The sequence below is a fragment of the Coloeus monedula genome (genome assembly GCF_965178545.1).
Source record: "Coloeus monedula genome assembly, chromosome: 4".
NCBI lineage: Eukaryota > Metazoa > Chordata > Aves > Passeriformes > Corvidae > Coloeus > Coloeus monedula.
The window spans coordinates 13802310-13820014 of NC_138784.1; the positions used below are offsets into that span (position 1 = coordinate 13802310).

The 17705-nt window shown below is 39.9% G+C and overlaps 1 protein-coding gene across 2 annotated transcripts in view; it reads right to left on the reverse strand.

The window, feature by feature from the left end:
* MPPED1 (metallophosphoesterase domain containing 1) overlaps positions 1-17705 on the reverse strand; it is a gene marked incomplete at both ends in the record, with an annotated part of 45938 nt that overhangs the window by 20914 nt on the left and 7319 nt on the right. For both annotated transcript variants that reach the window (XM_082280453.1, XM_082280452.1), the window contains one exon: positions 6884-7105. In XM_082280453.1, coding sequence (XP_082136579.1) covers positions 6884-7105 — 222 coding nt within the window. The remainder of the gene's footprint in view (positions 1-6883; positions 7106-17705) is intronic.

A 17705-nucleotide genomic window follows, 5' to 3' on the forward strand; every position in this document is an offset into this window, starting at 1 on the left:
ACAATCCCAGCTTGGGAGGTTTATTATGTTAAATGAAGTCAATATTTTATTTTAATACAGTTTCATTTTAATTGATGTTCACCTCAATGACTAAAAATTTGTAGAAGGTCCTGGAAAGTAAACATTAGGTGATTCATCACCAGCAAAATGAAAGCTTGTCCCACTCTTGAAATGAATCTATAAATCTTCACTGATAGAAACTGAATTCAGTGAGGAATAAAAGAGACTATTACAGCTGTTCTTGAAAAGATGGAGGAGGAAGGCACTGAAACAGAGACCTAGGCCTGGAGTCTGCATGGAACCAAAATAAGGCTGCCTCGGTTTGGCCCTTTGCATGCTCTTTGAAACTGCCCTGATTACACATGGAGGTTACCAGCCTTTCTATGCAAACTGCACGTGCACACATGCACACACACAGAGAAAGAGAACATTTGACAAGGAGTCAAATAACAAAGTCACCTACTCTGCAATAAAACACAAATCAGGCAAGAAATAACAACTCAGATGGAGTGACACACCCCCAGCTAAGCACTAATGACCACACTGGACACGCCTTGAGTAAAGACACTTGGCTGGAATAGTCCAGACAGCTGCAGTGCACCAAGAAAAGAGCCAACAGGTTGGAACGAAGTTTCAGCTCTCCCACCAAAGGGGGATGATGATTTGGAGAATAAGCCCCCTGTCAAGGCTGCTTTGGGCTGATACTCACTCATGCAACCTGCATGTCGATGTCCTTTAGACTGGAAGGAATTCAGCCATCTCCTCTGACAAAGCTGGAGCTCGCAGGATGGGCCTCACCCCGTTTGCTAAACTCAGTAAAAACAAGACTTGAACAAAAAGAAACTGTTCCCCACATACACACCCTTAACTTTCTTTCCTCAGTTCTCAATTTTGGAAAGACAATGTGGCACCAGAGCTGTTGGTCCATGTGTAAACATGCCAGACCAAATCTGATCAAAGCTCTATTGGAGGGAAGCTACTGAACACCAGGAGTCCAGCCCAGGCATCTGTCACTGCAGGACAAATGGTCACAAATCCCTTTCTAGGCTGATATTAATATTTGCTCTCCCATCTTCCCTGACTGGAAAATTAAGAGCTTCTGAGGTTCAGAAGGCCCTTAACAAAAGAATGAAGGAGGAAATGAGAATACATAGACACTAGAAAAAAAAAAATTACTTCTGCAAAAAGAAAAATGAGGTTCTGTTTCACAGGAATAGATCCCTCCAGAAAATTGAAGCCAAGTAAAAATCCACTCTGGATAATGAGTCTGGAAGCAATCTCATCCAAAAGGGCTTCTTTAAGCTATCCAGGCCAATATGTAATTTAGAATAATGAAACTGTCATATGTTTGCAAGAGAGTTGTGATTGTCCCTTCCTTTCCCACATGGTGGAAAATGGAAAAAAAGTGCTGAAAGAGATAAAATGCTCTCCGGCCACCTTGTATGCCTGTTTGAAAGACCAAAGTTTCTCCTACAGCTGTATATATCTGCTTACAACCATTATGGAAAGTCAGTTGGTAGGAAAAAGATCTTCTCCTTCTGCCACTTGCATTTCTTTTGCTCTATCAAGTAAAATGTGAACTCTTATCCTGTCACTAATGCACAATAATCCGCCTCTTAATAGAAAGGCCACTGGCATTCTTGCCATTTTCCACAAGATCAGAGCATACACACAGAATACCTTTTCTTTAGCAGATGCACATCTTTTCTACAAACCTCAGAGACCTGTTCTCATGGTGATACATAAATGCCCACGCACCTTTATAGGCATTTGTTTTTACATGGTAATTCTGAATAACAATTGTAAAAGGAATAATATACAGTGGACTCATTCAGCCAGCACAGCAGATCTTGTGCACTGACTGCATCAGGTCTTCTTGTGCAAACCCAGTGTGTAATTGTGCAATTAAAATCTTTGGCAGTGCAGAAATGAGAGTGGATGGTATAGTCTATCTTCAAGCTGTAGCTTGTACTAAAACTCTTACCTGCAAAATAATACTGGGGGGGGGGGGGGGGGGGAGGTGATGAACTACAATAGAAGGCTGAAAATCTGTAACTCAAATACTCACTAATAAATTATTAGTATGGTTCCATGAATGATGTCATCATAGAGTTAATACCCTGTCTGATAACACAGAACCCTGTCTGATGACGAAGACCTTCTGCTTCAAATCCACATTCAAACTTCCACTGTTATCTCAGTTCCCTGACTTCTGAACCACCTGTTGGGACCATCTATTGCTTGTAGTGGGTATGATATCAACAGCAAACTCCCTATTGTAAGGCCTTTGTTGATACCTGCCCATTTCAGGTGTTTGCCTGACACACAGTTCTAGCTCCACAGTGGGAATGACAGAATCAGGGAAAGATGGCTCAAAAAGGACTTCTGGAGATCTTCAGTCCAACCACTGCTCACTACCTTTCAGCACCACTAGATCTGGCCAGCCACAATTGTCTAGCGAAGTCTTGGAAACACCTAAGGATGTATTCTCTGCCACCTCTGCGGTGTTCCTGCTTGCTATATTTTTACTTCTATGATATGATTTTTTTTTATTACTGAAAAATAAATTAAAACCCTCTAGAAAATGGCTTCTTCCTTAGGAAATCTTAGCCATCCAAAATATATTATATGGTATTATTATATAGAATTATTTGGGTTATTCGATCTGCCAGTTTGTCTATCTTCATAACAGCTCAGAACAAAAAGGTTGTTTAAAAGTACTTTTTAACCAGAAGCTTTCCACTTTACAGTAAATGTTATTGAGGAACTAAAGTCTTCTCTTTTACATTCACTGCAACTACGGCTACTGTCTGCACGAGATTGTTTCCAGGTTTGTGAATATGTTGTGTCCATGCCCTGGGTTTTGCTGGGATGAAACCAGAGTGCACCCTTCTGTGACTTGTTTTTCCAAAAAAAAAAAACTAGAGTGTCCAGGCTTTATAATGAAGAAGATCCAACAGTTCCCAGCATCTGGGCTGTGTGGAAGGAAGGAAGTGCATCAGGAAGATCATTGCCAGCAGGTCAGGGAGTGATCCTGCCCCTCTGCTCAGCCCTGGGAGGCACAGCTGCAGTGCTGTGTCCAGTCCTGGGCTCCTCAGGACAGGAGGGACAGGGAGCTCCTGGAGCGGGGCCAGCGGAGGCTGCAGAGATGATTTAGGGCCTGGAGCATCCCTGACAGGGAAAGGCTGAGGGAGCTGGGGCTGTCCAGCCTGGAGAGGAGCCCCAGCTGAGAGGGGCCCTCAGCCCTGTGTGTCCCTGTGTGCAGGGAGGGCTCCGAGCAGGGCCCAGGCTCTGCTCCATGGGGCCCAGCCATGGCACCAGAGGAACGAGCAGGGACTGATCCCAGGAAGTTCCACCTGGACAGGAGGCAGAACTTCTTCCCTGGGCAGTGCCCGAGCCCTGAACAGAGACCAGAGAGGGTGTGGAGTCTCCTCACTGGGGATATTCCAGACCCCTCTGGACACAATCCTGTGCTGTGTGCTCTGGGATGGCCCTGCTGGAGCAGGGAGTGGGACCAGATGAGCCACTGTGTTCCCTTCCAACACGACCCATCCTGGGATCCTGTGAAGCACATTGCATTCTTACCAATGCCCTGCTCATCCAGATCTGGCAGCCAGCCCTGTATGGTGCACTGCGAGAAGCATCATGCCCTAGGCCGAACAGAGCCACCCTTTGCATTCAGCAATTGCTCTGGACACATTTTAATATCTCAGTATTCCCAAGTTTCCCATTAGGCTTCTAATGTTTTCATACTTCTCCTCCTTATCATTTATGGTGCTAATCCATGGTCCAAGATAGGGGTGTTGCAAGTACTAATTCCTAAGCAGCTGCTTTTGTGCATTGCACGTTGCATTTCAAAATGGCTGCTCCCTGCTCAATGATAATACCTGTGTAATTAACAATTAAGACAGTTACATTTTCCTTTGTGAGTAGAGGCTCAATCTAGCACTTGAATTCTTGCCCTTGGAGCCCAGGAGAGTTAGAGCATTGGCTTCTGAGACAAAACACTGTCCCATTTGTTCTATACAATTAAAAATAACCACTTAGTTTTAGATAACAATAGAGGAAAAAAATACCAAGTGCTATTAAAAATATTTAACCGCACACAAGTGGTACATATTTAAAAGACCTTAGAGACTGGCATGTTATGCAAACCAATCAAGCTTTCATGGTCTAATATGCAACTAAAACATTTTAAATAGAAGTAAAATCTTATGTGTACAGGTTATATATAAAAATGCAGATGTTTACAGGCAATAGACACTAAGTTAATGCTGCTTGGCTTTCACTCAGACCTTACTCCAGTGTTCTCAAAGTACTTTGCGACTATTGATTAACCTGTTTTATGAATGAGGGATATCTCTAGCTTCTAATTATTTCTACAAAGGGTGATGTAAGACAGAAGGTCAGTGCTGTAACTAGAAATGGAAAGTCTAGGTGCATATTTTCAAAGCAGAAAAAGAAAATTATTTTATGATACTCAACTAGCAACTGCATTAAATTTAACTTTCTTATTGAGTTTTGAGATCTTAAAGAACTTTAAATTTTGAAGTCCTGACTATGTTCATAAGTATTTTCTAATGGACAGTCTTGACTATGGTCATAAATATTTTCTAAAGGACTAGCTTGATAAGGGAAGGTCAAAAAAAAAGATTCACCATGTAAAGTTCAGCAGATTTCTGTTCTTTTTAGAGATCACATTACTATGATGTAGAAAGAAACTGAGATTGATTGCCAGAGAGGCGACGACAAACATCTCCTTTTAGGGCAAACAAAGTATAGAAACAGAAATGCCAAACAGTAGTGCTCTGTAGGCACAGGAGTGTACTACAGCCTGAAATCTAGCAGCAGCTAGTTAAACCCTCACAAAATTTGTCTTCCCAAGCTTTCTGACTGGTGGGCTGGCGGATGGGACTCTGCTACTTCTGCATCTGCTGCCCTGATAGATTAATGAAAGGCTGCTATTGCTACTGTTGATGTTTCCACTGGACATGTCATCAATCAGCGTGGCAACTTCATTCAGCATTGCTGAATAGTGAGCAAAAAACCCCAGTTTGGCTGGAAGACTTTCATCAAGACTCTCCCAGATGGAGAGAGCAAATATCTTCAGGAGACCTCGCAACACTCAATATCCTGGACCATAAGGGGGTGGGAGATGAGTTAGTAACACTGTGGAACATGGAGTGTGGAAGTGTAGCTATAACCCAGAGTTGCAGAAAAGATGGAAAGCGTTCTTTTTCCTTGAAGGATAGGTCATGGCAGATAGCTGAGGCAACTTGTGCAGAGTGACAAGGTTTGCACACAAAGGGAATGTGGTAGACCTGATTTTACAGAAGCATTATTTATGGGTTAGCGGGTGGACAAAAGGTTTTCTCACCATGTTTTTACAGATCTAATCATGCACAGAAAGTTCAAATGGTTCTCTTTAGCCTCTACATAGTGCTACTTCATAGATAGTGTTTTGCTTTAATTTAATTTCTCTAGACTTCCATGCGACTTTTGGTACTTCACTGCCTGGAAAATTATTACTGACGCTGGAAATATGGTGCCTGGTTATGAACACTGCAATGAAGACATGAGGTTGCCAGACATATTGTAAACAGAACATAATTATAGTATTTACAGTTGAACATCAAAATGGGAAAAGATGCCAAGCTCCATTTCTCAGAAGTTAATATTGGGACTGAGACCATCTAACATCTTCCCAAATAATCTGGAAAATTAAGTAAACTGCACATTGACTGCATACACTGTACATGGAAGAGGAAGATGAACTACAACACAGTAGGTTGGTAGGTTGAAAAAAACCCCAGAAAGATCTGGAGGCCTGAAAGGGAGAAAGAGAAGGGTGCATTTAAGAGGAAAACTAATCTAGACAAATGTAGAATAAGCATACACAAAATTAACACCCATCTCAAGTAACCAAATGGGGAAAAAGTTAATTTTCATTAAAAAAAAAAAAAATCCAAGAGATTTCACAGTTTATTCACACCGAAAATTCACACTGGGGTATATGCATCAGGTTTGACAACTTGTTTGCTACATTTCAGCCTGACACGATTTTAAAAGGAAGAATAGATTCCCTCAAAAACCTGCCTTTTAAAATACGTTTTTACTTATTTTAAACATGTATGGAATGCTCGTGAAAGACCCAATTTACAGGCCCATCGGCAGAAATAATAAACGGCAATGTGACATCAGTAAGAGACACAGAAGTAGCACATACAAGGTCCTGGGTGGAAGTCAGGAAGCCAAAGTCCATCTGCCTCCAATACTGTCAAGGGGTTCTAAGTGTTCACTGTACAGTAGAGCAAAATATATGAAATCTTAAGATGCCACTGATTTGTTGACTTTAGTTTAGAAGCTCAGCTAGACCTTGGGGAAATCTATTACTTTATAAAAGAAAGTAAGATTCTGAGGGATATGAAATAAAAGACCTTCACAGATGCTGAAATAAGCTTGCTGAGTTAAATGACTACTGTATACACTAATGAACCTCAAATATTATCTGTAGGATAGAAATTGTCAGAAGAATTACCCTTGCAACAAAATTAACCTGTAATTAGACAAACTCACCAAGTATAGAAAACATATTTTATGACACAAAAGCCCCCTACATGGACTGTTAAACAGCTGCTCCTGGCTGAGAGTATGAAGAGCACACCATCTTTTTCCCCATCATTATTTGGTTGACCATACCCACAGTACAGTACATTATTTTGTCACAGGAATGATTCATTACAAGAAAATATAAAAACTTTATCAAAGTGAGTGTTACTTTTCTTCCTAACACAGCAATCCAAATACAGCTGGTGCAGACAAAATGGCTGATGTGATAGCAATCAACAATATTTTTTTTACGTATGCTTAAAAACCTGCTTACCAAGGGGAGCCATATATTCTGAATCCCCTCACCGTCACTTCAGAGTCTTGAAGATAGATGCAGTTTGTTAGAAGAGACTGTACATTTTCATAGCTCTCTGGCTTCAGCTTAGAAACAGAGGGGAAATAGTAAAAGTCCTGCTTGATTAAGTCAGCCATGAATTCCTGGTCAAAGGTCAATTCATGATTTCCTGCTATCACAATCTTGTATTCATAGGGCAGGCTACCTAAAACAGTGAAAAACAAACAAATTACTTGTTTTATGGAAAATCTGATAAAAGCAAACAGATAGACAAAGTGTTATCGATTCCTGTAATATGCTCACATATTTGAAACAATCGAGCCTACCCCTACTACATGTTATTGTAATTCCTGCTGATTTCAGGTAAATGACATTACTGTCTTTTTCATGGCACACTATGATTTAGCATGCTTAGCATTAATGTGTTGAAATTACTTTCAACTCATCAACCTTAAAAACCAGTCTGCAGACTTCTGCTCTACTATTTACTTCTAGTTAATTGCCATTTGTGCTGCAAGTATCATTTACTGTGACAGTGATGATAACTCTTTGACAGAAATTAGGGTTCAAAGAAGATCAGCCGTAATGCTTCATAAAATCATGTCAGCTCTCTTCTCCCAGAGCTGGGGTCTTTGTCAGCCTGTACTGACGAGGTCTAACACTCAGAACTTGGGTCAGCCAGAGAGGTCTCTGCCCTGACATTAATATCAAGCCTTCAAGCAAGGCAGGGATTCAGTCTGGCTGTCAAAAATCCACATCCCACAGTGAAATCTCACCATTTGCCTCTATCCCATGGTTTTTTTCCTGCTCCATTTTCTCAGTGACTCCCTTAGATCCATGGACTATAATTTAAAGTGACTCATGTTCAAGAATATTTTACAACCCCTATTTAGTTAAAAACCTTAGAACAACCTCCTGATGAAGGCAAGAATATATATGCCCACACACGTGGGCTCTTCCTGAGAGCAGCACTGAAACAGAAACTTTCCACCTGACTCCACATTTGGTTATTCACTGGATTCTGCCCCTGAGAGCTGGCATCTCCTGTCTCAAAGAGCTCAGCACAAACCTTCTAAGCACATCTGGGAGGAAACAAAGACAGAAACTGGGCAAAACTGCATTCATTAGCTTTGTTTCTGCACTGTTAATTTGTATCAGGATGAAGACGATCAGGCGATTGGGACCAGAAAGAAATATTTCATTGAAAATTAAACCCACCTTGCATAACAGCAATCTTGTGGGGTTTTAATTTTAGAAATGCATTGTTGATAACATAAAAATCCTTAGCAATGGCCCAAGTTTAACCTGGAGGCGGGCTATTTAGAGAATGCAAAAAACCAGTTAATATGCAATGGCAAAAGTTGGCATGAGTAGGACTTCAGAATAAAATGCAACAGTGTGATTCAGAGCTATGGAAACAGAAGACACAGCAGTGCTAGCCCAAGGGAGATGACACAGCGCCGAACTTTGCCAAATGAAGACGTGGGTGATTCTGAAATAAGAGTTTCAGACACTTGTAACACCTGTATTAGGGAAGCTGATGGTACAGGTTCCACTCTTTCCTATGGACCAAATATATATGTGTCTTTAGAATATTTAATAAAAACCCTTCTCAGATATTTATAATTACATGTTAAATATTGAAGATTCAATGATTTACCTGAAAGACTTCTTTATTATGCTTCTGAAGCACTTGGCATTTTGCAGATGTGTACTCCATCTCTAAAAGCTTTCCAGGTGTGTGCACATATACACACACAAGTTAAAAATGTTATTTATGTGCTGCAATATGTAGGGGCATCTTCAGGCCTTAAAGGAATAAAGAAATCCTGTATGCCACAATATTGTTACCAACTCCATTTCTGTTCTGTTTGGTAAATCTTTTCCAGCTCATCTGATCCATCCATCTAGCAGCCAAGAACCTGTATGAGCTGGTTATAGTTGTTGCTTCCACTAATGTATTTATGTCATGTTGCTGTCTGTGGGTGTTACTTAGGCAAATTAGCAAATTACTCTAAATGTACAGTTACATTTATTATAGTGGCGGCCACAAGCACTGCAGTAGTTACAGGTCTGTCAGCTTTTCAATTAACAACTGTGGTTTTGATGAGTATGCAGCTCAGTTGTTTGGTTTTTTTCTTTCATTCCACACCAGGCTACGGTAAAACTATTTCCTTTTCTTTGTCTCCTCAACTATACTCTTTACTCTTTAAACCTTAATTTTTTTACTAACAGGGTATTTTCTGCTGCTTGTTCATAGATTTAGCAATATTTTGTTCAAACTTTGTTCCTTGGAAGACTTTAGACTGTGCTTTGCTTTTTACTCTGAGTGCTCTTGAAGTACAAAGTCAGACTTAGGTATAAATCTTTGAAACCTTGTTCCTGCCTAGGCACTGCTGTTGTGAAGTTATGTGTAAGGAACAGATTTCTGCAGGATTTGTAGCCCTGGCTTCCTTGGCTAGGAGCAGGACATCCCCAAGAGCACATAATCTAAGAGCTGTTGTACGGCTGTGTTCCTATGCATAACCCTAGAACACTTTTCCATTTTTTATCTCAACAGCTCTTGATTGCAGATAATTCAAATGCTTCCAGGTTCATCAGTTATTCCCACACCTCCACCCAGGATGGAGTAACTTCACTCAAGACTCTGCAGTGAATCTTTGTGGCTATGGCACCCTGGCTGTGTTAATCACCAGTGGAGCCAGCTGAACAAAGAGTGACCTTTCTCCTCCATGTAGCACTTGCGAGACCTCCTCTGGAGCGTGGTGTCCCATCCTGGGCTCTTCAGTGACAGGAAAACTACTGAGAAACTGAGGCAAGTCCATCAGAAAACTGTCAAGGTGGTTGGGACAAGGGGAGAGACTGAGATCTGAGGCTGTTCAGACCCAGAGAAGATGCAGGGCAGGCCCTACTGCTGGTCTGCAACCACCTGAGCTCAGGAAAAACACAAGAGCAAGTTCTCAGAGGTGCAGCAACAGACACAAGTGGGAACATGCTACAAGGAAAGAATTTTACCGTGAGGATGGTAAAAAATGGAAATAAGTGCCCTGAACAGTGGGAAATCTCCTTCCTTGAAGGCAATCAAAGTTCACCAGGCCAAGGTTCTGGTATCTAACTACGCCTGCTTTGAGGAGGAGACTGGACTCAATGCCCTCCAGAGGTCCCTCCATTCTGCCTGATTCTCTACGTCCCTGTCAATCAACACTGGAAGACAAACCAGAATTTTAAAGAGCCTGCAATGCTAAAAGAAATCAAAACCTCATTTTGTGTTGTGATTGCAATGGAAAAAAATCTATGTCAGACAGGCAATTTAACAGGACTAGAGAGTAAGTTCCATTAACTCTGGTGTAAGTTTCTCATCCTATTCGTCTAGCAGATGAGTAGGACTAAATCCCCAACTGATAACCAATTAACATTTGATGCTAGCATATGGCTTTGCTGGTGGGCAGGTAGCAAACTTGTTATTAATACAGAAGCTCTGTGTATACAATGATATTAAAGAAAATTTATGGCTGTCACAGGAATTCTGCACACATATCCAGGACAAAATTAATTCCCCAGAAAAAAACTAAGGCAGGAAGCATGTAAGAAACAGATCTGCCCTTCAGGAGTGCCAAGAAACACATGCAAGAACATATGCTACGGGAGTCAAAGATGTAAATTGGAAAAAAAAGAAAAAAAGTTATTAATTTATTAATTTGGGGGAAGTTACATTTTTTTCTCTGATCTCCTCTTTTGACCAGCCAAAACAAGGCAAGTGTTTTTGTCCAAAGTCCAGGGATCCTTCTGTTCTTGGCACCTGAGAAGATTCTGCTAAAATATGCCTCTAATCTGGACATAAACTGCAACTAGAATCGGTTGGAAAACTTTTACCTAAATATTTTTCTGTATTAAAATACCACTTGGATGGAATGGGATATATTTGGAAATTCGCACAGTCTTTCTGACATTACCAAGGAAACAAAATGAAGCAAAATGTCCATTTAAATTATTTTGGGGTGAATAAAAATTTCATTTCTAGGCAAAATTTCACTTTTTTTTTTTTTTTTCCTAAAGTAAGGGTTGAGTTTTTTCCTCTTATCATGTTTAACTTGCAAGAAACTAAAATTATTTTCCTCCATAATCAACCTCTATCCACTTCATCCTATTTGGATTTGTAATCAAACATTTACAAATCAAAATCCTGTCAGAAACACACTGGCTCAGATTCAGCCCTGGGCTTCAGAGCTTTCTCTTCCAGGCCACGTTCAACTTTTGCCTTCTGCCAATTTGGAATGGGGCTCCAAGCCACCATCCACTCTGTCAGCCTCTATCTTAATGTGGGAGAAGAGATTTCTCCTGTCCTTTTCCTTCTTCTCAGCTACGTGGGTCTTCATCTTTCCTGCTTTATTTTCCCCTTTCTGTTTTGTAATCTCCCCTTATATGCAGTAAAATGCTGGAGACATATTATCTTCCCCTTAATTTAGCAATTTTAGCAAAAGGTATCTTTTTTCTTAGGGAAAACATGGAACTTGTAGAAGTACAATGCTTTAGACTTCTGTATTCTTGTCACTCCATATCTGTCTGAAGCTGCCCAACAGGTTCAAAAGCCATTTACTATATAAAGACCCCAAAGGTAATTATGTCCCCTTGAATTTCCTGAAGGTGCCCAAGGTGATTAATGACCAATCTGAAGGAGAGGTTTCAAAGGAATGAGGCTACTTGAACCCACAGCAGGTCTACAAGACAAGATCCAAGAAGTCAGGCAGCTGTGGCTCTGCTCCCAGAATAACTCATCACACAAAAAACTCAGCCCCAAATTTCCTCCATCAATGTAATTTCTTGGTTTTTGAGATTATTTTTCTATCAACAAGCTCAGGATATCATATTTAACTTATATATAGCCAGATGTATTATCATCTTACTGACTTCTTCACTCCATCTGTGGAGTTTTTGTCAGGTTACAACAAACCTTCCTCAGAAAGTTTCTTTGCTTTCATTTGTTCAGTATAAGAATGTGACAGCAGTCCTGGTAATAGAATATGTATGGGAATATATATATTCTTTAGCTAGGAACATCTTTGTTTATTCCTTTCATTACTGCAGATTACTAATTAAGAAAATCAACCGAACATCTAATTTTTGCATGTTTATGCACCAATTACAAAATTATTGTGGCAATTTTTAACTTCCAAACTCCAGTAGGTTCTTTTTATGGCGAACATAATTTTCACAAAATAACTTGAAGTGCTGGGGAACCATTGCTTGAACTACAGGCTTGATAATGCAGCCTGCTGAGCAACATTGTCTGTTTGCTATTTCTCTGCAGCTGAGCTTGTTCAAAGTGGGATTCTGTGTGCTTAAGGGCTCATCCTGTTCTATCAGCAACCCAGTAAACCAGATCAACACTGCAAATAATCCAAAAGCAAATTCATGATGTCCATACACCAGGCTACCCTTGTACCAAGTGAGGCATCTTTATCAACCTTGGACCTCCTCTGAAGCTCACAGTCGTTATCAACTCCCAACTTTGCCAAGCTAAATGCAAACTTGTACAGGCAGATGTGCTTTGCTTCTCTCCTGGTATTGTACTGAGCAGAATTTTTAGTATTCATTAAAAGAAGTGACAATCATGTAAGTGCCCACTTAATGCTTCTTCCCTCTCATTTCAACCTTTTAGAATACAGCAGTGAGTGATATAGTGGAAAGACTGCATAACTGTCTCAGATTGCTTTTTAGCATCTTTTTGACAGTTCTGTGTTTAAACACTGAGGCTGATGTCTGGGAAACTCACATTAACATACTTTTTGTATGGTGTGTAATCTGGAATAATACTGTAAATGAACACTCCCTCCGAAGTCATCTGTAACCTTCCAGCTCTAGCCATTCTTGCATTGAAAAAGCCAGTAATTATACCAAACATTAGAACAGCAAACACATAAAACACTGCTCACGTTGGTAAAACAGGATTCCTTAAAATAGACAAAGGCAAATCAAACTAAAAAACCACCTGATAATAATCCAACTTAGACTCTTTGATATACTGTGGTGTTTTATAGACACCCACACACATGTAATAATTGGTCAAAATTACTTCTAAAGGAGAAGTGGCTTCCTTTTAGCTCAGTTTATTTAATTACCCTGTAATTATGCAGAACCAGCCCAATGCATAACTAGGCCATTAGAGTAGCTGCAGTGAGTCAAGACAAAAGGTTACGTGGATCTGCACCTTCTGGTCACCTGGGGTCTGTAAGAGATGTCTACAAAATTGCATGACTGCAATGTCTGCCTCAACTGAACCTTCCTTTAATGTGTCCCCTTAGATTATGGCACTTGATGGCTCGAAAGCCACCAACTATGTAAGTCACAGGGTCCGTTTTCATAAGTTGTTGGGGTTTTTTTTACTTCCTGGGATAGTTATAGTCTTAAATTTTCTGAGGACATAAATTCCTACCACAGCTTTTCTGCCCCCTGAAATAATCTAGTTTTGGTTACAGCTTGTATCTGGGGACCACAAAAGGGAAGGAGCTGGGAAAACTGAGTTAAAAAGTAACAATTAAAAAACGTTTTACACTTCCTACATGGATCTCTGTGCACACTGATACAGATTCCTATTCAGATCTTCAGGTCCCACGGAGGCGCTTTCAGCATCTCCCACTTGTCACCTTCTGGAAGGGAAGACTACAAAGAGCCGTGTGTCATGTCAGCGTATGAGGTGCACGGCACTAATAACCATGTTTAATGTTTGTGTACAGTGCTGCACAATAGGTGTTCAAAGTGCTGTGCTGAGAATAATTAATCCTCCAACACATTCATGTGGTAGGTGGATCAAGCATCATTTTCACAATTTCACAAGGGGGAACAATAAAGAGGCTGTCAAATCTGAAGATGACTAACTAGAATTTGGTTGCCTGTCTTCCTCAGGCTCTTTCAAATACCTCTGCCAGAGGCAATGACAGTTCACAGAATCACATCCCAGATCTTTCCAGTTCTGTGGTTGTTCACTTCTGGGCCACACTGCCTTCCTAAACCTACCTTTGTCTGCTAGTCTGGGATAAGACTGGGTATTTTTATTCACTTGCTCATTTGAGGGGTCAGGGGGGGTCTCAGTATTTATGAAACCACAGACCCAGAACCCTGAAGTTTGGCTACTTTCCAATGCATTAGTGGAAAGAGGCAAGCTCAGTATTAGTACAAGAAATACCCCAGAAGCACACATGTGTTTGAAAGGAGGAATTAAAGGAACAATGCTTTAGCACCCATCACCTCTACAGCTTCTCACCACTGGCACAGGAGGTGTACATAGAAAACAGTTGCTTTGGATCATCTGCCCAATACAGGGATGCAACAAACATTGATGCTGAGACTCACAAAAGCCATTTTAATATTCTGGAGCTCCTAGGACATCCTAACTTGCCAGAACTGGAGAAATACTGGGAGAGGGTGTTGTAGTGCACTTTTCTGTGTCTGAGCCTTGGATGTACAAATGCATCCGAGCCACTGTACATTTAAGAAATGCAAGAAAAACCAACACTTATTTTTTAGTATGCCCAGTCTTTTAAAATTGACATCTGTTCTAAATCCCTACACAGTTCAATGTTTTTTACTGCATTTCCAAAGCCATTCTTTTGTAAATAGATAATTAGTGCTTAAATACTTCTTTCAAGGGGTTTCTACATTAACATTAAAATAGTGTAATTACCAATGGTCAAAATGGCATGACTACAATATATAAAATCTAATTCCTTTTGCTGCTCTGAAGCTGATTTTTTTCATCTTCAACATGATTTTAATCTGTTTTAAATGTATTACTGAATTTAAAAATATACCTGTTAAGAGAGGAAGAAAAATAATTACCATCATTTTGCAAAGCAAAAGTAAAGCTAAGCCTAGTGACCACAAGTTTTTCTGAAGATCTTTTATCAAGAACTTAAAAGCAGAGATTATATTTATTGACAAATATCTGATTCTGTCTACAGAATCTAATACTACAGGATTAGATCAAATACAATCAAATTCTAGAAACAGCTAACTCTAGTAATGATAGTTACTACACTTGGTAGGCATCTTCACTCTAAAATATCTTTTGGTCTGAAATAAAAATATTATCCTTCGTGCTGAATTTGCCTAGGTCAGTTCCTGAAGTGCATGTCAAATAATGTAATCCTTTTTTTGTGTCTGTGTGTCTGTGTTTGTGTGTGTACAACATGCATGTAATAACATTTCCAGGAAAATACTCTGAAAAGCTAATTATTGTTTTCCACTACAAGTCCAAGTCACTTTCTATTTTTTTTATTTCCAATTTACCTTGAACTTGAATCTCAAATAGAAACTCTGTCTTAGAAATTGGAAAATCTCAAGCAAACACACTGAAACCATATACATTATAAAATGTGATAGTTTAAGTAATCTTTCCAATCCATGCACAGAAGAGAATTCCCAGAGAAAAGATGGAAGTACGTGTTGCAGCTTATACCACAGATCAGCTATTTAGTTAAATTTCCAGGAAAGTAACCCACAAGCTCAAAGTGACAGTGGGTCCTGGAGCATACACAATTTGGAAATGATATTACAGGCTTGAGCAGAGGGAATTACATGAGTAACTGAGCCAAGCAGGCAATTTCCAGTGCCAACAATATGGGAGATAAAAAACAGAGATGGTTTTGGAGTCAGTGTTTGACAAGTGTACTAAGGCAGGGCATGCATCTTTGTATTTGTCCTACAACAGATTTGATTGATATGCAGGTAGGAAATAAGGGAATAAATAAAAAAACCGAAAATAATGAAAAAGCTGCAGATTATTTTTGTCTGTTTGAAGTGTTGTCATTAAAATCCCCTGAACATGCTGGAAAATTAGCACATGTTTGAAGTCACACCATGCATTCTTATAAATTATCAGAAAGTTCTGTTCAGTCCTACCATAAAACATACCTTGTACTTCGTTTTTTTCTGATTTTCCAAAACTGAGCTTTTAAATTTGGAAGAAAAATACAGTAAGAGAACAAACTAGCTAAAAAAAGGAAAAAGTTGAAATATGATAACAGGAGAAGGGTCAGTTCAGAAAAAAGAAAAGGGAGGACAATGAGCAGGTTGGCACCATTTGTATGCTTTGTAAACTGACTATTCATCTCCTTTTCCTTCAATTTTCCAAGTTACTCTGAAAAACATCAACAAAATAGAAATCTCACCTGCAAAATACATCATGATATTTCATGACTGGGCAATAAGAGGACCGATGAAACTGAACATAAATTTATGCAGAATAATTCAAGTACTGGAAAAAACTACACAAACTACAGATGCAGTGATGGCTTCTGAACTAGGTATTACCATTCAGGAAAGAGTTCATAGAATGGTATTAGGAAATTCTGTGAAAATGCCATCTCATTGTTCTGTTAAAAACAGAGTAATCCACAGCACCAGAAAGGAAAGGAGAACTAGGAAATTTCATTATGCCAGGGAATAAATCTGTAGTGTTCTCAGAACATGTGCAGTTCTGGTCTCACTCTTTTTAAAAGGATGTGGAACAAAGAGGTACAAAGAGTGACACAGATGATCAAAGGCATTTAAGGACTTCTGTACAATCTTCAGCCTGAAAATATCCTAAGGGAAGATATGGAAAGAACCTAAAAATTCTGAAGCAGAATAAAGGATGATAAATTGTTCACTTGCCTCTTCCAGTATTGGGAAATACCAAATCAAACTAGTGGATGACAGGTTCAGAATAAGCACAGTTCACCACACCAGCCCTATCATATTCTGGAACTCTGATGCAAAACTGTGTCTGTGCTCAAACTTTGCACAGATCCAAAAGGCAATTAAAAAACTCAGAGAAGAAAAATCTATCTAAAAAATAATAATTTTAATAATTAAAAATTAAAAATTAAAAGTAATCCTGGACTGCCTACCAGAGAAGGCTGAGAAAATAAATACATCCAGTGATCACCAACATTTTAACTCTTCCACAGAGCTAAACATCAACCCAGCCCTAGTGAAACCTCAACTCTCTCCCTCAGAAAGGGCTTAGAGAAAAAGACACATGAGAGAAAACAATTAATTACCACAAAGAACAAACTGAAATGAAGTAGAGGACTTTAGGGGTCACAAGTATAAAACTTGGTGACTAAAGGGCAGCCAAAACAGAGCACCTGGGCTGCCAGTCCCAGGCAGGGACAATACTGGGATTGTGAGCAGCATCATCTGAGCTGGTACCGGCCTTGCTGGGTACCCACGGACAGTCAGAAAAAGAGAACAGATTTTAGGGGATGACTCATGCAGCCAATGTGCCTCTATTAGCACAACACTTGAGCATGTGCTTGATAGAACCATAAGGCCCATGGAAGTTAATGATGGTAATGTAAAATAAATTTTCCATCAGACACGCACAGGAGTTTTACATAAAGCGCAAAGATAAAATCTGAACTTGCTGAAGGGCAAGTTCATCTGGAGAGATGAAACAGAGATAGACCAGAGTGGCACAGACACAAGAGGGTATGGCAGAGCAGAAAACTGAAAGGTAGGCACCAACGCTGCACATGAAGACATGGAGCAAAAGCAGGAGGAGGATTTGTAACTCATGCTTGGGGGGGAGCTGAGATCAAGGGAAGGTGTATCAAACCTAGTGTTTACTGCAAGGCATAAACAAAGTCGTAATCTAATGACAGCAGCAGACATGGATTAGACAAAGAACAAAATAAGTGGGAAAGCAAGCCCTGTGCATGAAGGAATAAACGGGGAAATCTGGCAGCAGCAAGGAAGGATGTCAGTGGAGGAAAAGTCGGTGCCAGAGTCTGTCAGTTACTTTCTCAAGAAACCAGTAAAA